Below are 22,551 nucleotides of genomic sequence, written 5' to 3' on the forward strand. Positions count from 1 at the left end.
GGCTGTTGTAGCAGACGGCAGGGAGTGGTGAGGGGAGTGGTTATAGAGGGGAGATATCTGGCAGCCCGCTGGCTCCACCTCCGAGCCTTATATGGACTTCCTTCCCCAACGAGGCAAGCCTCTGGTTCGTTAAGCCAGGGAGTGCTTGGGGATAAAAGAGGAAATAGCCTGCACAAAGGGGCGGAGTAAGAGGGGACCAAGAGCGTTATGAAGAGTGGGAGAGGCGAGAACAACAGCGGTGTGATTACCAATTGTGACCTGGACTGATGGACTAACCCCCTTGTGTACCAGACCGGATTGGCTGAGGACCCAAGTGTGAGGATTACCCCTGGAGAACAGAACGGACAACGAGAACGGCTTGTGGACTGTGAAGTAATTAGTGTATTCCCCCTTCTTCCCCAGTGTACCAAAATCCCTATTAAACTCCCCATTTGCATTCTATTTGTGCTACTGGTGCAGTGTTTTGGCATTGAACTAGGTGATGTGGAAACCCCAGACCCTTGAGCCTGCTACACTATATTCTGTTATTTGTCTATTTTCAACAAGCTTTTGTTCCTAATACAAAAACAGAATAAAAAATCTGTCTATTTACTGCTATTTTTTTTTCCCCTGACAAAGGGACTTTTATATTTTCAAAGGATAAAGAGTCAATATCCTTTTCATACTACATAATAAGAGTTCAACCTTTCTCCCCTGCTCATTGGTCACTCCAGAACAACACCGCCACAGAGAGCATCATCTTCAGAGACCTCAACCTTTCTCCTAATACCATTATCTCTGCCTCCCTGTGTCCAGGGACGTAAAACACGACAAAAACAAGTCATTTGGTGTCCTTTGTTCTCAATAATTGTGGGAGGACTTCAGGGTAAGTATTGGCCTACCACGTGATGCAGAGTTATATAGTCGGGAGTCACGTCACTCCTCACATAACACCAATCAAACGGAGGTATTTCCTGACACCATGTGGGCCTCTAACAATACTAGCAGCTTATTGTGTTGGTTTTGTTTTTTGATGGACAGAGACTGGGGTTCTTTTGTCTCTGCGTACTTACAGATGACACTCACGGCCTGCTAGCTGCTCTGGCAGCCTCTCTCTCTGTTTCGTCCTGAACCGTGGTAATTCAGCTGCTCTGACAGCCTCTCTCTCTGTTTTGTCCTGACCGTGGTAATTCAGCTGCATTGTTTCTCTGCCTCATTGAAGCAGTTTGTAAAGAAAATAGTATTTATTCAAATTGCATGCAAGTCACTGCACTTCTACCATCAGAAACAAATGAACGAGCTGATTAATCAACAGTTAATTGTATACCGTAATTCTCATGCAGATGAGGCCTCAAGTACAGGAGTCCCTGATCTTCAATGATTAAAATACATAAATGAACACTATATAAAAACAGCGTGGGACTCCGTGGATAGTTAACAATTAGGCAACGTTTAATTTGTGACAAACAAAGTAAAGATACACAAGGTGTCTCCAAGGAAACAATAAGGTTGAATTAAACTGGGAAACGTATACAGATTTAACTGCAGAAGACACATTTTGTGCTTAAAGCCATGCAATTAAATCAAAACCATTATGAGGAAAGATCTGGTTGCATGGGAACAATTGGATATAACGTTACTGAATATATACTCTGCATTACTGTACGTAGGAAAAACAGTTAATAGATATTGGCTTTCATTCCTGGAGAGAAACAAAAACAAATCTAACTGTGAATTGAACTTGAGTACTGCAAGCTTCACAAAATGAACTAAATTATGCTGTTTTACAAAAATGAAAGTTTCGGCTCAAGTGAAATCCTGTAATGATATATCCCATGCTGTGCTAGTGGTGCCTTCCCAGTGCTTTTGGAACAGTTCTGCCAAGTCTTCCCCTGTGGGAATACTGAGCATGACTCGTCCACTTCCCCCCCAATGCACAATTCTGTTACTTTAACCGTTATCTACAGGGCTTTAGCAACAAACAAAAAAAGGTTTCGGTCTTGAACAAAATACAATGCTTTTTTGTTTTAGATGTATTTAAGACCAATTTATTGTTAATCAACAATTCTGATACTGACTATAACTCCTTAGGAACTTTGGGTGCTGACATCAGCATACATAGTCATTGTAGTTTTGTGTAAGACCAATGGCAAATCATTTGTAAAAAAAATAAATAAAAAAAATCTAAAAGTAATGGTCCAAGGCAACTGCCCTGAGGGACACCGTACTGTACACATCTGACACATTCCTCTGTATACTGTATGTAACAGTCCCCTGTATACTGTATGTAACAGTCCCCTGTATACTGTATGTAACAGTCCCCTGTATACTGTATGTAACAGTCCCCTGTATACTGTATGTAACAGTCCCCTGTATACTGTATGCAACAGTCCCCTGTATACTGTATGTAACAGTCCCCTGTATACTGTATGTAACAGTCCCCTGTATACTGTATGTAACAGTCCCCTGTATACTGTATGTAACAGTCCCCTGTATACTGTATGTAACAGTCCCCTGTATACTGTATGTAACAGTCCCCTCTCCAACCTGTATACTGTATGTAACAGTCCCCTCTCCAACCTGTATACTGTATGTAACAGTTCCCTGTATACTGTATGTAACAGTCCCCTGTATACTGTATGTAACAGTCCCCTCTCCAACCTGTATACTGTATGTAACAGTCCCCTGTATACTGTATGTAACAGTCCCCTGTATACTGTATGCAACAGTCCCCTGTATACTGTATGTAACAGTCCCCTGTATACTGTATGTAACAGTCCCCTGTATACTGTATGTAACAGTCCCCTGTATACTGTATGTAACAGTCCCCTGTATACTGTATGTAACAGTCCCCTGTATACTGTATGTAACAGTCCCCTCTCCAACCTGTATACTGTATGTAACAGTCCCCTCTCCAACCTGTATACTGTATGTAACAGTCCCCTGTATACTGTATGTAACAGTCCCCTGTATACTGTATGTAACAGTTCCCTGTATACTGTATGTAACAGTCCCCTGTATACTGTATGTAACAGTCCCCTGTATACTGTATGTAACAGTCCCCTGTATACTGTATGTAACAGTCCCCTGTATACTGTATGTAACAGTCCCCTGTATACTGTATGTAACAGTCCCCTGTATACTGTATGTAACAGTCCCCTGTATACTGTATGTAACAGTCCTCTGTATACTGTATGTAACAGTCCCCTGTATACTGTATGTAACAGTCCCCTCTCCAACCTGTATACTGTATGTAACAGTCCCCTCTCCAACCTGTATACTGTATGTAACAGTCCCCTGTATACTGTATGTAACAGTCCCCTGTATACTGTATGTAACAGTCCCCTGTATACTGTATGTAACAGTCCCCTCTCCAACCTGTATACTGTATGTAACAGTCCCCTGTATACTGTATGTAACAGTCCCCTGTATACTGTATGTAACAGTCCCCTCTCCAACCTGTATACTGTATGTAACAGTCCCCTCTCCAACCTGTATACTGTATGTAACAGTTCCCTGTATACTGTATGTAACAGTCCCCTGTATACTGTATGTAACAGTCCCCTGTATACTGTATGTAACAGTCCCCTGTATACTGTATGTAACAGTCCCCTGTATACTGTATGTAACAGTCCCCTCTCCAACCTGTATACTGTATGTAACAGTCCCCTGTATACTGTATGTAACAGTCCCCTCTCCAACCTGTATACTGTATGTAACAGTCCCCTTAACAACCTGTATACTGTATGTAACAGTCCCCTGTATACTGTATGTAACAGTCCCCTCTCCAACCTTTATACTGTATGTAACAGTCCCCTGTATACTGTATGTAACAGTCCCCTGTATACTGTATGTAACAGTCCCCTGTATACTGTATGTAACAGTCCCCTGTATACTGTATGTAACAGTCCTCTGTATACTGTATGTAACAGTCCCCTGTATACTGTATGTAACAGTCTCCTGTATACTGTATGTAACAGTCCTCTGTATACTGTATGTAACAGTCCCCTGTATACTGTATGTAACAGTCCTCTGTATACTGTATGTAACAGTCCCCTGTATACTGTATGTAACAGTCCCCTCTCCAACCTGTATACTGTATGTAACAGCCCCCTGTATACTGTATGTAACAGTCCCCTGTATACTGTATGTAACAGTCCCCTGTATACTGTATGTAACAGTCCTCTGTATACTGTATGTAACAGTCCCCTGTATACTGTATGTAACAGTCCCCTCTCCAACCTGTATACTGTATGTAACAGTCCCCTGTATACTGTATGTAACAGTCCCCTGTATACTGTATGTAACAGTCCCTTGCTCCAACATTTTTATTTTATTTTTACATTACTTAACTGGGCAAGTAAGTTAACAAACAAATTCTTACTTACAACCCCGGACGATACTGGGCCAATTGTGCGCCGCCCTATGGGACTCCCAACTACGCCCGGATGTGATGCAGCCTGGATTCGAACCAGGGACTGTAGTGACACCTCTTGCACTGAGATACAGTGCCTTAGACCACTTTGCCCCTCGGGAGCAGAATAGGATATTTCAACTTAACAGTGACATCTACTGGTTCTCATAAATCATAATATACATGAATCATGTATACCCCTTCTTCACCACTAGATGGCAGTGTTGAATCACGTGTAAGTGAATTGACAGAGCAAAAAGCAGGTTTTTCAATGAATTTAATGTTGCAACCTGGCATTTAAAATACATTGAGAATCCAAGAGAGGGCGACAATGAAAAGCAGAAAACTGAAGATGAAGAGGTGTGACCTGAAAACACCCTCTTTCACCTTCATCAAAGAACAGATCAAAAATAGGCTAGAGAGAGAGAGAGGCCGAGAGAGAGGCCGAGAGAGATAGTAAAGGGAGAGAGAGAGTGAGTAAAGGGAGAGAGAGAGAGAGAGAGAGAGAGAGAGAGAGAGAGAGAGAGAGAGAGAGAGAGAGAGAGAGGCCGAGAGAGATAGTAAAGGGAGAGAGAGTGAGTAAAGGGAGAGAGAGAGAGAGAGAGAGAGAGAGAGGCCGAGAGAGATAGTAAAGGGAGAGAGAGAGTGAGTAAAGGGAGAGAGAGAGAGAGAGAGAGAGAGAGAGGGGCCGAGAGAGATAGTAAAGGGAGAGAGAGAGTGAGTAAAGGGAGAGAGAGAGAGAGAGAGAGAGAGAGACAGAGAGACAGAGAGAGAGCGAGAGCGAGAGAGAGAGAGAGAGAGAGAGAGAGAGAGAGAGAGATGAGGTTAAATTAGGCCATTCCTCCGGAACAACAACTCACATCTGACAAAGCATCCAACAATTCCACATTCCCAACTATTAAACATCCTTGTTCACTGTGTATCTGACAAGGTTAAAGTTCATCCTCCCGTTGCATCAACATGTCATATAGACATAGAGGGGTGTGTAAAATGTGGGGCTTCTGGGCCCTTGGCATTCAGCTGGACTTATTTCAGATTCCTATACGAGGGCGCCCTTATAAAACTGGCATTGAAGCACCGATGGAGTCCATGAGGTAATGTTCTGGTTGACCCCTGACCTAATCGTTCACAACAATGCAAATGGTGTAAGGCCATAATGAGGATATGTGTGTTTCATGAGATTGGTGGTAGCCGGTGTACTATAACGGCACTGAGGTCTAAATACTAAAGTATGGCATTTACATGGATACATTATTAACAGATTGAGGATCGTTATTTTAAATTAAACACGCCCATCTTTTGTGCTTTTTAAAAATAAAAAAAAGTATATATATTGTGTCGAGTTCATTTCGATGCCCTTTAAGTTACATTATTTTAATTTTACAGGTCACACTGAGTGTTGCGTCAGATCAGAACGACTTGTGTTTTTTTTTATTCCTATAGTCATTTTTGGCAACTGCATCAGCAGACACCTTCCTATACTTCCTATCTAGGTCGAATAATACACGGCACTTCTAAACGATATGGACAGTTCAGGACTGCACACATTTAACGAAACATAATGTATCCAATCTGCTATTAAAGCAATACACATGAATATAGAAATGACTGTAACGTTTCAGATTTAACATATTTGACAGAATGTATCTGTGCTGTTCCTTGGTGGTATTCTGGGTGATGTACATGTGCTTCAGAATATGTGCCGTGGCTAAAACAAACTGCAGTATGGTCGTATTAGTACTACTGATTAGTACTACTGATTAGTCCTACTGGTTTGATTAGTACTACTGATTAGTACTACTGATGTATCTGTGCTGTTCCTTGGTGGTATTCTGGGTGATGTACATGTGCTTCAGAATATGTGCCGTGGCTAAAACAAACTGCAGTATGGTCGTATTAGTACTACTGATTAGTACTACTGATTAGTCCTACTGGTTTGATTAGTACTACTGATTAGTACTACTGATGTATCTGTGCTGTTCCTTGGTGGTATTCTGGGTGATGTACATGTGCTTCAGAATATGTGCCTTGGCTAAAACAAACTGCAGTATGGTCGTATTAGTACTACTGATTAGTACTACTGGTTTGATTTTGATTAGTACTACTGATTAGTACTACTGATCTGATTAGTACTACTGATTAGTACTACTGGTTTGATTTTGATTAGTACTACTGATTAGTACTACTGATCTGATTAGTACTACTGATTAGTACTACTGATTAGTACTACTGATTAGTACTACTGATCTGATTAGTACTACTGATTAGTACTACTGATTAGTACTACTACTGGTACCTTGTTATTATATGTGTAGTTGCATGTTGATTTTCTGTACTGAAGTAGGCTACTACTTCCATCAGGTTAATGGAAACTAATTCTTACAATTCCTTAATATGTTGTTTTAAACTATTATCCTTGACAATAATAATAATAATAATAATAATAATGATAATAATGATAATAATGGCGTAACTTGATATTCAATACTTTGCATATTTTTTGTTGTTGTTGTGTGTTCTTGATATTGTGCCTGAAAATACTTGCATTGTAAAGACCTTAAATATATATATTTTGTTTTAAATAAAAGGGTTATTTCCAATTAAATAAAAGATAGATGAGACATCACCTCTAGTCACAGATAGAAGGCGTCAATACATGTCAGAATATCTTACTAATTAATATTCACGTAACGTTGTTGGAATGCATTTAAATGGAAGGTCTGCTATCGATACGTAAAACAGATACAACAGCGCCTCTTTTCAAAAGGAAACAAGGACGGTCAAAAGCCAAAATAAACACTCAGTCTGAATAAACAAGATTTTTAACAAAAGTACAGTATCATACAACAACTAAAACATGTGAATAAAGAGACTCAAGTTTTTTTTTTAAAACACACAAAAAAAAACCACTTGAATTTCATTACAAAATAATTATTATACATGATGTGAAATATACATTATTAATCTTACAATTTTGGCATTTACAAATTTTTGTCCGTTGACATACAGTATATTACAGCGAGGGATGGAGTTTTTAGTTACAGTAAGGACAAGTGCATAGCGAAATAGAAAAACCTGTCAATCCTTCTAAGGACAGAACACAAAGCCTGACCAACCGGTATTTGAAGAAAGAAAAATCAACAACAACAACTTTTGAACAAAACAAAAAAAAAATGTTTGTAAGGCAAATATTTCATCATTTAAAATTGGCATAGTCTGAGAAAATGTCCACAAAGTCTTGTACCACCCGGTAGCAGAAGTCGTATTGTTCCTGGGGAAAGAATTTGAGAACCATCAGGGAGAATTCTAAATACGACTCCGGTGAACTAACATGTAAATTAAATGTTCACTGTGTCAATGTTTTCTGATCGTTTTACTGTAAAGCCAGAGCACCAAAGACAAATGTCCATACTGTGTTAAACTTAATGGACAATAAATTATTAGATTATCTATTAATGGCATTGGGGACCCGATAGATACTTGGTCAATTATAATGTGTGCCAAACTATGTTCAAATATTGGATTCTTTAGAAATTAAAATAGGTTTACAAATGGTGATTTGTGTCCAAAGTCCTCACCACGGTCTGGACCATATGTGGCCTCTGCATCCGTAAACTCTTCACAGTCTGGAAGACGTCCAGTAGGCCCTCAGCCTTGACCCGCTCCAGGATATTGCTCAGTGCAATGAACGTACCTGTTCGCCCTGCACCAGCACTACACAACAAAACATTCAAGGAAAAACAGTGACTTTTGGGGTTTTGTGACTGTTGTAATGGGTTGCTATAGTAACAGTAACAGTCTTGCCTAAAGAATGCTCAACAAACTATACAAGTAAAAAAGTGTTACCATAGTAACAGTAAATGTGTAATACAGTGTTACCATAGTAACAGTAAATGTGTAATACAGTGTTACCATAGTAACAGTAAATGTGTGAAAATAAAGTGTTACCATAGTAACAGTAAATGTGTAATACAGTGTTACCATAGTAACAGTAAATGTGTAATAAAGTGTTACCATAGTAACAGTAAATGTGTGAAAATAAAGTGTTACCATAGTAACAGTAAATGTGTAATACAGTGTTACCATAGTAACAGTAAATGTGTAATAAAGTGTTACCAAAGTAACAGTAAATGTGTAATACAGTGTTACCATAGTAACAGTAAATGTGTAATAAAGTGTTACCATAGTAACAGTAAATGTGTAATACAGTGTTACCATAGTAACAGTAAATGTGTAATAAAGTGTTACCATAGTAACAGTAAATGTGTAATAAAGTGTTACCAAAGTAACAGTAAATGTGTAATAAAGTGTTATCATAGTAACAGTAAATGTGTGAAAATAAAGTGTTACCATAGTAACAGTAAATATGTAATAAAGAATTGTTACGAAGTATATTTAAAGTGGTATAAGAGTGTTACTTAGGTAACAGTGAAGTGTAAAAGGTGTTACCAAAGTAACATATTCCACCACATGGTGATAAGGGTCAGAGTCTTAGCTACCTGCAGTGTACGATGATGGGATGGTTTCCTGACTGCTGTTGCTGTCTCTGCACCGAGGCGATGATGTCGATCATTCCTTTCCCTTCGGCTGGGATCCCGATCTCTGGCCAGCCGTGAAAATGGAAGTGGCGGACCAGACGTGTCTGCTTATCCTGAAACATGGAAACCCAGGTTCGGAAAGATAATGTAGCTGTCAGGATGCCAATTGTAGCAACATGCTAGGTGTGGACAGATCATTTAGCATTGGGAGCTAATTTTAGCAACATGCTAGGTTTGGACAGATAATTTAGCATTGGGAGCTAATTTTAGCAACATGCTAGGTGTGGACAGATCATTTAGCATTGGGAGCTAATTTTAGCAACATGCTATGTGTGGACAGATCATTTAGCATTGGGAGCTAATTTTAGCAACATGCTAGGTTTGGACAGATCATTTAGTATTGGGAGCTAATTTTAGCAACATGCTAGGCTTGGATGGATAATTCAGCATTGGGAGCTAATTATAGCAAAATGCTAGGCTTGGATGGATAATTCAGCATTGGGAGCTAATTATAGCAACATGCTAGGCTTGGACAGATCATTTAGTATTGGGAGCAAATTTTAGCAACATGCTAGGTTTGGACAGATCATTTAGTATTGGGAGCTAATTTTAGCAACATGCTAGGTTTGGACAGATCATTTAGTATTGGGTGCTAATTTTAGCAACATGCTAGGCTTGGATGGATAATTCAGCATTGGGAGCTAATTTTAGCAACATGCTAGGCTTGGATGGATAATTCAGCATTGGGAGCAAATTTTTGCCACTTGCTAAGTTTTGGAAAGATAATTTAGGATGCAGATTTTTGCAATACGCTACATTCTTGTGATGACTGTTAACATCTAATTTGGGTTGAGGGTTACAAGATTAGCAATATGCTAACACGACAAACACTTTATTCCTGTGATTAATCATGGACTCCTCTAGAGGTAAGAAGAAGGTTACGGTTAATGTCTCAATAAACTATTGCTTTTAGGTCCCTCACTACCTCAGGGTATTTCCATGTAAACTTACTGGGCCGTAGGTGAGTACCAGATCCCGTACACTGAAGCTGTCACACACAGTGGATCCCTTCATCTCTACAGTGTAGTCTCCATAGGTCACTGAGTCCTCTGTGGGCCAGTACTGGAAACACTTGTCCTGCAGGAGACACAGTCAGGAGATTAAGACTGAGTACTGGATAACACAGTGATTATATTACCATCAAATAATAGAAGACATGTTCACGAACAGTACTCTACTACAATATTACAATAACTCATATCATGTTAGAACAGTAGCCTACTACAATATTACAATAACTCAAATCATGTTAAGAACAGTACTCTACTACAATATTACAATAACTCAAATCATGTTAAGAACAGTACTCTACTACAATATTACAATAACTAAAATCATCTTAGAACAGTAGCCTACTACAATATTACAATAACTCAAATCATGTTAAGAACAGTACTCTACTACAATATTACAATAACTAAAATCATCTTAGAACAGTAGCCTACTACAATATTACAATAACTCAAATCATGTTAGAACAGTAGCCTACTACAATATTACAATAACTCAAATCATGTTAAGAACAGTACTCTACTACAATATTACAATAGCTCAACACAAAGAGGTCCTAGTTTTGGATCCTTGCTAGCGGTAGACAACTAAGATGCAGTAGTTCAGTAAGTGAATAGCATAGAGATATATCATATCATATGAATTGTTTAAATGCTATTTCTTTCGATGGAATATCCCTCCTACCTGCTCCCTCTCCTGTAGTTCCGTCAGCATGACGACGGAGTGACACTTCCACTCCCAGGCCATCCTCCAGTAGTCCTCTACCGTGTGAGATAACGGACCCTGGGTCGCTATGAAGTAGTCCTTCTGCCTGTAGCCCTGAGGACACCCCACCACAGTACACAGTACAGGCATTACCACCATGTCAGACAGGTACAACTTCCTGTCAACCACAGTAATGAGTACAGGCATTACCACCATGTCAGACAGGTACAACTCCCTGTCCACCACAGTACAGAGTACAGCCATTACCACCATGTCAGACAGGTACAACTTCCTGTCCACCACAGTACAGAGTACAGGCATTACCACCATGTCAGACAGGTACAACTCCCTGTACACCACAGTACACAGTACAGGCATTACCACCATGTCAGACAGGTACAACTCCCTGTCCACCACAGTACACAGTACAGGCATTACCACCATGTCAGACAGGTACAACTCCCTGTCCACCACAGTACAGAGTACAGGCATTACCACCATGTCAGACAGGTACAACTTCCTGTCCACCACAGTACAGAGTACAGGCATTACCACCATGTCAGACAGGTACAACTCCCTGTCCACCACAGTACACAGTACAGGCATTACCACCATGTCAGACAGGTACAACTTCCTGTCCACCACAGTACAGAGTACAGGCATTACCACCATGTCAGACAGGTACAACTTCCTGTCCACCACAGTACACAGTACAGGCATTACCACCATGTCAGACAGATACAACTTCCTGTCCACCACAGTACACAGTACAGGCATTACCACCATGTCAGACAGGTACAACTTCCTGTCCACCACAGTACACAGTACAGGCATTACCACCATGTCAGACAGGTACAACTCCCTGTCCACCACAGTACACAGTACAGGCATTACCACCATGTCAGACAGGTACAACTTCCTGTCCACCACAGTACACAGTACAGGCATTACCACCATGTCAGACAGGTACAACTCCCTGTCCACCACAGTACACAGTACAGGCATTACCACCATGTCAGACATGTACAACTTCCTGTCCACCACAGTACACAGTACAGGCATTACCACCATGTCAGACAGGTACAACTCCCTGTCCACCACAGTACACAGTACAGGCTTTACCACCATGTCAGACAGGTACAACTCCCTGTCCACCACAGTACACAGTACAGGCATTACCACCATGTCAGACAGGTACAACTTCCTGTACACCACAGTACACAGTACAGGCATTACCACCATGTCAGACAGGTACAACTCCCTGTCCACCACAGTACACAGTACAGGCATTACCACCATGTCAGACAGGTACAACTCCCTGTCCACCACAGTACACAGTACAGGCATTACCACCATGTCAGACAGGTACAACTCCCTGTCAACCACAGTACACAGTACAGGCATTACCACCATGTCAGACAGGTACAACTCCCTGTCCACCACAGTACACAGTACAGGCATTACCACCATGTCAGACAGGTACAACTCCCTGTCCACCAAAGTACACAGTACAGGCATTACCACCATGTCAGACAGGTACAACTCCCTGTCCACCACAGTACACAGTACAGGCATTACCACCATGTCAGACAGGTACAACTCCCTGTACACCACAGTACACAGAACAGGCATTACCACCATGTCAGACAGGTACAACTCCCTGTCCACCACAGTACACAATACAGGCATTACCACCATGTCAGACAGGTACAACTCCCTGTCCACCACAGTACACAGTCAAGGCATTACCACCATGTCAGACAGGTACAACTCCCTGTCCACCACAGTACACAGTACAGGCATTACCACCATGTCAGACAGGTACAACTCCCTGTCCACCATAGTACAGAGTACAGGCATTACCACCATGTCAGACAGGTACAACTCCCTGTCCACCACAGTACACAGTACAGGCATTACCACCATGTCAGACAGGTACAACTTCCTGTACACCACAGTACACAGTACAGGCATTACCACCATGTCAGACGGAAACAACTCCATGTCCACCACAGTACACAGTACAGGCATTACCACCATGTCAGACAGGTACAACTTCCTGTCCACCACAGTACACAGTACAGGCATTACCACCATGTCAGACAGGTACAACTCCCTGTCCACCACAGTACACAGTACAGGCATTACCACCATGTCAGACAGGTACAACTCCCTGTCCACCACAGTACAGAGTACAGCCATTACCACCATGTCAGACAGGTACAACTTCCTGTCCACCACAGTACAGAGTACAGGCATTACCACCATGTCAGACAGGTACAACTCCCTGTACACCACAGTACACAGTACAGGCATTACCACCATGTCAGACAGGTACAACTCCCTGTCCACCACAGTACACAGTACAGGCATTACCACCATGTCAGACAGGTACAACTCCCTGTCCACCACAGTACAGAGTACAGGCATTACCACCATGTCAGACAGGTACAACTTCCTGTCCACCACAGTACAGAGTACAGGCATTACCACCATGTCAGACAGGTACAACTCCCTGTCCACCACAGTACACAGTACAGGCATTACCACCATGTCAGACAGGTACAACTTCCTGTCCACCACAGTACAGAGTACAGGCATTACCACCATGTCAGACAGGTACAACTTCCTGTCCACCACAGTACACAGTACAGGCATTACCACCATGTCAGACAGGTACAACTTCCTGTCCACCATAGTACACAGTAGAGGCATTACCACCATGTCAGACAGGTACAACTTCCTGTCCACCACAGTACACAGTACAGGCATTACCACCATGTCAGACAGGTACAACTCCCTGTCCACCACAGTACACAGTACAGGCATTACCACCATGTCAGACAGGTACAACTTCCTGTCCACCACAGTACACAGTACAGGCATTAGCACCATGTCAGACAGGTACAACTCCCTGTCCACCACAGTACACAGTACAGGCATTACCACCATGTCAGACATGTACAACTTCCTGTCCACCACAGTACACAGTACAGGCATTACCACCATGTCAGACAGGTACAACTCCCTGTCCACCACAGTACACAGTACAGGCTTTACCACCATGTCAGACAGGTACAACTCCCTGTCCACCACAGTACACAGTACAGGCATTACCACCATGTCAGACAGGTACAACTTCCTGTACACCACAGTACACAGTACAGGCATTACCACCATGTCAGACAGGTACAACTCCCTGTCCACCACAGTACACAGTACAGGCATTACCACCATGTCAGACAGGTACAACTCCCTGTCCACCACAGTACACAGTACAGGCATTACCACCATGTCAGACAGGTACAACTCCCTGTCAACCACAGTACACAGTACAGGCATTACCACCATGTCAGACAGGTACAACTCCCTGTCCACCACAGTACACAGTACAGGCATTACCACCATGTCAGACAGGTACAACTCCCTGTCCACCAAAGTACACAGTACAGGCATTACCACCATGTCAGACAGGTACAACTCCCTGTCCACCACAGTACACAGTACAGGCATTACCACCATGTCAGACAGGTACAACTCCCTGTACACCACAGTACACAGAACAGGCATTACCACCATGTCAGACAGGTACAACTCCCTGTCCACCACAGTACACAATACAGGCATTACCACCATGTCAGACAGGTACAACTCCCTGTCCACCACAGTACACAGTACAGGCATTACCACCATGTCAGACAGGTACAACTTCCTGTCCACCACAGTACACAGTACAGGCATTACCACCATGTCAGACAGGTACAACTCCCTGTCCACCACAGTACACAGTACAGGCATTACCACCATGTCAGACAGGTACAACTCCCTGTCCACCATAGTACAGAGTACAGGCATTACCACCATGTCAGACAGGTACAACTCCCTGTCCACCACAGTACACAGTACAGGCATTACCACCATGTCAGACAGGTACAACTTCCTGTACACCACAGTACACAGTACAGGCATTACCACCATGTCAGACGGAAACAACTCCATGTCCACCACAGTACACAGTACAGGCATTACCACCATGTCAGACAGGTACAACTTCCTGTCCACCACAGTACACAGTACAGGCATTACCACCATGTCAGACAGGTACAACTCCCTGTCCACCACAGTACACAGTACAGGCATTACCACCATGTCAGACAGGTACAACTCCCTGTCCACCACAGTACAGAGTACAGCCATTACCACCATGTCAGACAGGTACAACTTCCTGTCCACCACAGTACAGAGTACAGGCATTACCACCATGTCAGACAGGTACAACTCCCTGTACACCACAGTACACAGTACAGGCATTACCACCATGTCAGACAGGTACAACTCCCTGTCCACCACAGTACACAGTACAGGCATTACCACCATGTCAGACAGGTACAACTCCCTGTCCACCACAGTACAGAGTACAGGCATTACCACCATGTCAGACAGGTACAACTCCCTGTACACCACAGTACACAGTACAGGCATTACCACCATGTCAGACAGGTACAACTCCCTGTCCACCACAGTACACAGTACAGGCATTACCAACATGTCAGACAGGTACAACTTCCTGTCCACCACAGTACAGAGTACAGGCATTACCACCATGTCAGACAGGTACAACTTCCTGTCCACCACAGTACACAGTACAGGCATTACCACCATGTCAGACAGGTACAACTTCCTGTCCACCACAGTACACAGTACAGGCATTACCACCATGTCAGACAGGTACAACTTCCTGTCCACCACAGTACACAGTACAGGCATTACCACCATGTCAGACAGGTACAACTCCCTGTCCACCACAGTACACAGTACAGGCATTACCACCATGTCAGACAGATACAACTTCCTGTCCACCACAGTACACAGTACAGGCATTAGCACCATGTCAGACAGGTACAACTCCCTGTCCACCACAGTACACAGTACAGGCATTACCACCATGTCAGACATGTACAACTTCCTGTCCACCACAGTACACAGTACAGGCATTACCACCATGTCAGACAGGTACAACTCCCTGTCCACCACAGTACACAGTACAGGCTTTACCACCATGTCAGACAGGTACAACTCCCTGTCCACCACAGTACACAGTACAGGCATTACCACCATGTCAGACAGGTACAACTTCCTGTACACCACAGTACACAGTACAGGCATTACCACCATGTCAGACAGGTACAACTCCCTGTCCACCACAGTACACAGTACAGGCATTACCACCATGTCAGACAGGTACAACTCCCTGTCCACCACAGTACACAGTACAGGCATTACCACCATGTCAGACAGGTACAACTCCCTGTCAACCACAGTACACAGTACAGGCATTACCACCATGTCAGACAGGTACAACTCCCTGTCCACCACAGTACACAGTACAGGCATTACCACCATGTCAGACAGGTACAACTCCCTGTCCACCAAAGTACACAGTACAGGCATTACCACCATGTCAGACAGGTACAACTCCCTGTCCACCACAGTACACAGTACAGGCATTACCACCATGTCAGACAGGTACAACTCCCTGTACACCACAGTACACAGAACAGGCATTACCACCATGTCAGACAGGTACAACTCCCTGTCCACCACAGTACACAATACAGGCATTACCACCATGTCAGACAGGTACAACTCCCTGTCCACCACAGTACACAGTACAGGCATTACCACCATGTCAGACAGGTACAACTTCCTGTCCACCACAGTACAGAGTACAGGCATTACCACCATGTCAGACAGGTACAACTCCCTGTCCACCACAGTACAGAGTACAGGCATTACCACCATGTCAGACAGGTACAACTGCCTGTCCACCACAGTACACAGTACAGGCATTACCACCATGTCAGACAGGTACAACTTCCTGTACACCACAGTACACAGTACAGGCATTACCACCATGTCAGACAGAAACAACTCCCTGTCCACCACAGTACACAGTACAGGCATTACCACCATGTCAGACAGGTACAACTCCCTGTCCACCACAGTACACAGTACAGGCATTACCACCATGTCAGACAGGTACAACTCCCTGTCCACCATAGTACAGAGTACAGGCATTACCACCATGTCAGACAGGTACAACTCCCTGTCCACCACAGTACACAGTACAGGCATTACCACCATGTCAGACAGGTACAACTTCCTGTACACCACAGTACACAGTACAGGCATTACCACCATGTCAGACGGAAACAACTCCATGTCCACCACAGTACACAGTACAGGCATTACCACCATGTCAGACAGGTACAACTTCCTGTCCACCACAGTACACAGTACAGGCATTACCACCATGTCAGACAGGTACAACTCCCTGTCCACCACAGTACACAGTACAGGCATTACCACCATGTCAGACAGGTACAACTCCCTGTACACCACAGTACACAGTACAGGCATTACCACCATGTCAGACAGGTACACCTCCCTGTCCACCACAGTACACAGTACAGGCATTACCACCATGTCAGACAGGTACAACTCCCTGTCCACCACAGTACACAGTACAGGCATTACCACCATGTCAGACAGGTACAACTCCCTGTCCACCACAGTACACAGTACAGGCATTACCACCATGTCAGACAGGTACAACTTCCTGTCCACCACAGTACACAGTACAGGCATTACCACCATGTCAGACAGGTACAACTCCCTGTCCACCACAGTACACAGTACAGGCATTACCACCATGTCAGACAGGTACAACTCCCTGTCCACCACAGTACAGAGTACAGGCATTACCACCATGTCAGACAGGTACAACTTCCTGTACACCACAGTACAGAGTACAGGCATTACCACCATGTCAGACAGGTACAACTCCCTGTCCACCACAGTACACAGTACAGGCATTACCACCATGTCAGACAGGTACAACTTCCTGTCCACCACAGTACAGAGTACAGGCATTACCACCATGTCAGACAGGTACAACTCCCTGTCCACCACAGTACACAGTACAGGCATTACCACCATGTCAGACAGGTACAACTCCCTGTCCAACACAGTACACAGTACAGGCATTACCACCATGTCAGACAGGTACAACTCCCTGTCCACCACAGTACAGGCATTACCACCATGTCAGACAGGTACAACTCCCTGTCCACCACAGTACACAGTACAGGCATTACCACCATGTCAGACAGGTACAACTCCCTGTCCACCACAGTACACAGTACAGGCATTACCACCATGTCAGACAGGTACAACTTCCTGTACACCACAGTACACAGTACAGGCATTACCACCATGTCAGACAGGTACAACTTCCTGTCCACCACAGTACAGAGTACAGGCATTACCACCATGTCAGACAGGTACAACTCCCTGTCCACCACAGTACACAGTACAGGCATTACCACCATGTCAGACAGGTACAACTTCCTGTACACCACAGTACACAGTACAGGCATTACCACCATGTCAGACAGGTACAACTCCCTGTCCACCACAGTACACAGTAGAGGCATTACCACCATGTCAGACAGGTACAACTCCCTGTCCACCACAGTACACAGTACAGGCATTACCACCATGTCAGACAGGTACAACTCCCTGTCCACCACAGTACACAGTACAGGCATTACCACCATGTCAGACAGGTACAACTTCCTGTCCACCACAGTACACAGTACAGGCATTACCACCATGTCAGACAGGTACAACTCCCTGTCCACCACAGTACACAGTACAGGCATTACCACCATGTCAGACAGGTACAACTCCCTGTCCACCACAGTACAGAGTACAGGCATTACCACCATGTCAGACAGGTACAACTTCCTGTACACCACAGTACAGAGTACAGGCATTACCACCATGTCAGACAGGTACAACTCCCTGTCCACCACAGTACACAGTACAGGCATTACCACCATGTCAGACAGGTACAACTTCCTGTCCACCACAGTACAGAGTACAGGCATTACCACCATGTCAGACAGGTACAACTCCCTGTCCACCACAGTACACAGTACAGGCATTACCACCATGTCAGACAGGTACAACTTCCTGTCCACCACAGTACACAGTACAGGCATTACCACCATGTCAGACAGGTACAACTCCCTTGTAATGTTTACTCATGTGTGTAGTAGTGAGTATTGTAATGTCTACTCATTGATGTAGTAGTGAGTATTGTACCGTTTACTCATTGATGTAGTAGTGAGTATTGTAACGTCTACTCATTGATGTAGTAGTGAGTATTGTAACGTTTACTCATTGATGTAGTAGTGAGTATTGTAATGTTTACTCATTGATGTAGTAGTGAGTATTGTAATGTTTACTCATTGATGTAGTAGTGAGTATTGTAATGTTTACTCATTGATGTAGTAGTGAGTATTGTAATGTTTACTCATTGATGTAGTAGTGAGTATTGTAGTGTTTACTCATTGATGTAGTAGTGAGTATTGTAATGTTTACTCATTGATGTAGTAGTGAGTATTGTAATGTTTACTCATTGATGTAGTAGTGAGTATTGTAATGTTTACACATTGATGTAGTAGTGAGTATTGTAATGTTTACTCATTGATGTAGTAGTGAGTATTGTAATGTTTACTCATTGATGTAGTGGTGAGTATTGTAATGTTTACTCATTGATGTAGTAGTGAGTATTGTAATGTTTACTCATTGATGTAGTAGTGAGTATTGTAACGTCTACTCATTGATGTAGTAGTGAGTATTGTAATGTTTACTCATTGATGTAGTAGTGAGTATTGTAACGTTTACTCATTGATGTAGTAGTGAGTATTGTAACGTTTACTCATTGATGTAGTAGTGAGTTTTGTAATGTTTACTCATTGATGTAGTAGTGATAATGTTTACTCATTGATGTAGTAGTGATAATGTTTACTCATTGATGTAGTAGTGATAATGTTTACTCATTGATGTAGTAGTGAGTATTGTAATGTTTACTCATTGATGTAGTAGTGAGTATTGTAATGTTTACTCATTGATGTAGTAGTGATAATGTTTACCCATTGATGTAGTAGTGATAATGTTTACTCATTGATGTAGTAGTGATAATGTTTACTCATTGATGTAGTAGTGAGTAGTGTAATGTCTACTCATTGATGTAGTAGTGAGTATTGTAACGTTTACTCATTGATGTAGTAGTGATAATGTTTACTCATTGATGTAGTAGTGATAGTGTTTACTCATTGATGTAGTAGTGAGTATTGTAATGTTTACTCATTGATGTAGTAGTGAGTATTGTAATGTTACTCATTGATGTAGTAGTGAGTAGTGTAATGTCTACTCATTGATGTAGTAGTGAGTATTGTAACATTTACTCATTGATGTAATGGTGATAATGTTTACTCATTGATGTAGTAGTGAGTATTGTAATGTCTACTCATTGATGTAGTAGTGAGTATTGTAACGTTTACTCATTGATGTAGTAGTGAGTATTGTAACATTTACTCATTGATGTAGTAGTGAGTATTGTAATGTTTACTCATTGATGTAGTAGTGATAACGTTTACTCATTGATGTAGTAGTGAGTATTGTAATGTTTACTCATTGATGTAGCAGTGATAATGTTTACTCATTGATGTAGTAGTGATGATGTCTACTCATTGATGTAGTAGTGAGTATTGTAATGTTTACTCATTGATGTAGTAGTGAGTATTGTAATGTTTACTCATGTGTGTAGTAGTGAGTATTGTAATGTCTACTCATTGATGTAGTAGTGAGTATTGTAACGTTTACTCATTGATGTAGTAGTGAGTATTGTAACGTCTACTCACTGATGTAGTAGTGAGTATTGTAACGTTTACTCATTGATGTAGTAGTGAGTATTGTAATGTTTACTCATTGATGTAGTAGTGAGTATTGTAATGTTTACTCATTGATGTAGTAGTGAGTATTGTAATGTTTACTCATTGATGTAGTAGTGAGTATTGTAGTGTTTACTCATTGAATTAGTAGTGAGTATTGTAATGTTTACTCATTGATGTAGTAGTGAGTATTGTAATGTTTACTCATTGATGTAGTAGTGAGTATTGTAATGTTTACACATTGATGTAGTAGTGAGTATTGTAATGTTTACTCATTGATGTAGTAGTGAGTATTGTAATGTTTACTCATTGATGTAGTAGTGAGTATTGTAATGTTTACTCATTGATGTAGTAGTGAGTATTGTAATGTTTACTCATTGATGTAGTAGTGAGTATTGTAATGTTTACTCATTGATGTAGTAGTGAGTATTGTAATGTTTACTCATTGATGTAGTAGTGAGTATTGTAATGTTTACTCATTGATGTAGTAGTGAGTATTGTAATGTTTACTCATTGATGTAGTAGTGAGTATTGTAACGTCTACTTACATCTATAAATGACGCATTGATGTAGTCAGTAAACTCTTGGCCTCTTCTCATGGACATAATCACTCTGTTGAAGTCATCTGAAAAATACAATTAAAGATTAAAATTCATATTAAACGGGTGATAACTACAAAGAACGTGTCTACAGAGTATATCAATGGCATAACAACTCAATCTCCAGATAAAAACCCGACCCCCTTCATCGTAACTGCAGAATTACGACATGGGTTGGCGTTTTAATGACGCGGCACTTTGGTTTTTGGCCATATTTATTAGCTGTCAGACAAACTACGCAAAAAGTTAAGGCCTTCATTCTGAGCCCTATAGACCCTGGTCAAACGTAGTGCACTAAATAGGGAATAGGGTGCCATAGTAGTGCACTAAATAGGGAATAGGGTGCCATAGTAGTGCACTAAATAGGGAATAGGGTGCCATAGTAGTGCACTAAATAGGGAATAGGGTGCCGTTTGCGAAGCACCCCTAAAACGCTCCTCCAGATCCATTTCCCAAACACTCTATACAAGATGAGAGGCAGGCAATGAAAGAAAAGCATCACTCAACCTAAAGAACAGCACAAACAATGAGCGTTTTATCAGATAAAACAACAAGACGACTGGCTAAAATATCTCTCAATGTCAGTCCCACGCATCAAGGTTTAAAATATATGACTACCAAATATGAAAAGGTGGTTTAGGTTAGGGTTAAGGTTTGGGATAGGGTCAAAAATTATGATTTTCAAAATGAGTTCCAAGCACTGGGATTAAACCGGCGATCCTTGGAGACTGACGCCCTAGCAAGGCGCGGGTCTACTAGATGGTAACAGGGACTCACGTCGCCCCCTAGTGGACGTTATAGGAAACTGCCATGGAAATAAATGTCCCTGTAATTTCCCCCTTTCCATTACACCAACACACATCTTAACTCACTAAAGGTGCGGCCCTTAACGGCCCTACAATCGAACGGTCTGAGGAAAGAGCAGATGAATTAGGGGTAGAAGGAATTGGATCATCTGTGATGCCGTCACTGTTGATTTATGAATAGATCGCCCATATTAGATGCCTAAAAGCCAGCGTCTCAAATGGCAACCTATTCCCTATATAGTGCACTACTTTTGACCACAGACCCTATAGACCCTGGTCAAAAGTAGTGCACTAAATAGGGAATAGGGTGCCGTTTGAGGTGCACCCTAAAAGTCTCCTCCAGATCCATTTCCCAAACACTATTTGTAAGATGAGAAGCAGGCAATGAAAAAACGCATCACTCAACCTAAAGAACAGCACAAACAATGAGCGTTTTATCAGATAAAACAACAAGACGACTGACTAAAAGATCTCTCAATGTCAGTCCCATGCATCAAGGTTTAAAATATATGAATACCAAATATGACAAAAAAATAACATATACAGTGGATTTCCCTGGTTAATTCTGCACGAATGCAATTTAGGTGAGAGAACCAAGGGAATAAGGGATTTGATAATATCTCTTGTTTCGTTCTA

At 42.3% G+C, this 22,551-nt stretch overlaps 1 protein-coding gene across 1 annotated transcript in view; it reads right to left on the reverse strand.

Annotated features, from left to right (window-relative positions):
* Positions 1 to 7,199: 7,199 nt before the first annotated feature.
* LOC118943892 (receptor-type tyrosine-protein phosphatase epsilon) overlaps positions 7,200 to 22,551 on the reverse strand; it is a 157,684-nt gene continuing 142,332 nt past the window's right edge. The window contains 6 exon segments of the mRNA XM_090228880.1: positions 7,200 to 7,664; positions 7,972 to 8,107; positions 8,893 to 9,044; positions 9,943 to 10,068; positions 10,687 to 10,821; positions 21,059 to 21,135. Of these exon segments, the coding sequence (XP_090085006.1) occupies positions 7,590 to 7,664; positions 7,972 to 8,107; positions 8,893 to 9,044; positions 9,943 to 10,068; positions 10,687 to 10,821; positions 21,059 to 21,135 (701 nt within the window). The 3' untranslated portion in view covers positions 7,200 to 7,589.

The sequence above is a fragment of the Oncorhynchus mykiss genome, unplaced genomic scaffold (genome assembly GCF_057628025.1).
Source record: "Oncorhynchus mykiss isolate SJ-2025 unplaced genomic scaffold, ASM5762802v1 scaffold103, whole genome shotgun sequence".
NCBI lineage: Eukaryota > Metazoa > Chordata > Actinopteri > Salmoniformes > Salmonidae > Oncorhynchus > Oncorhynchus mykiss.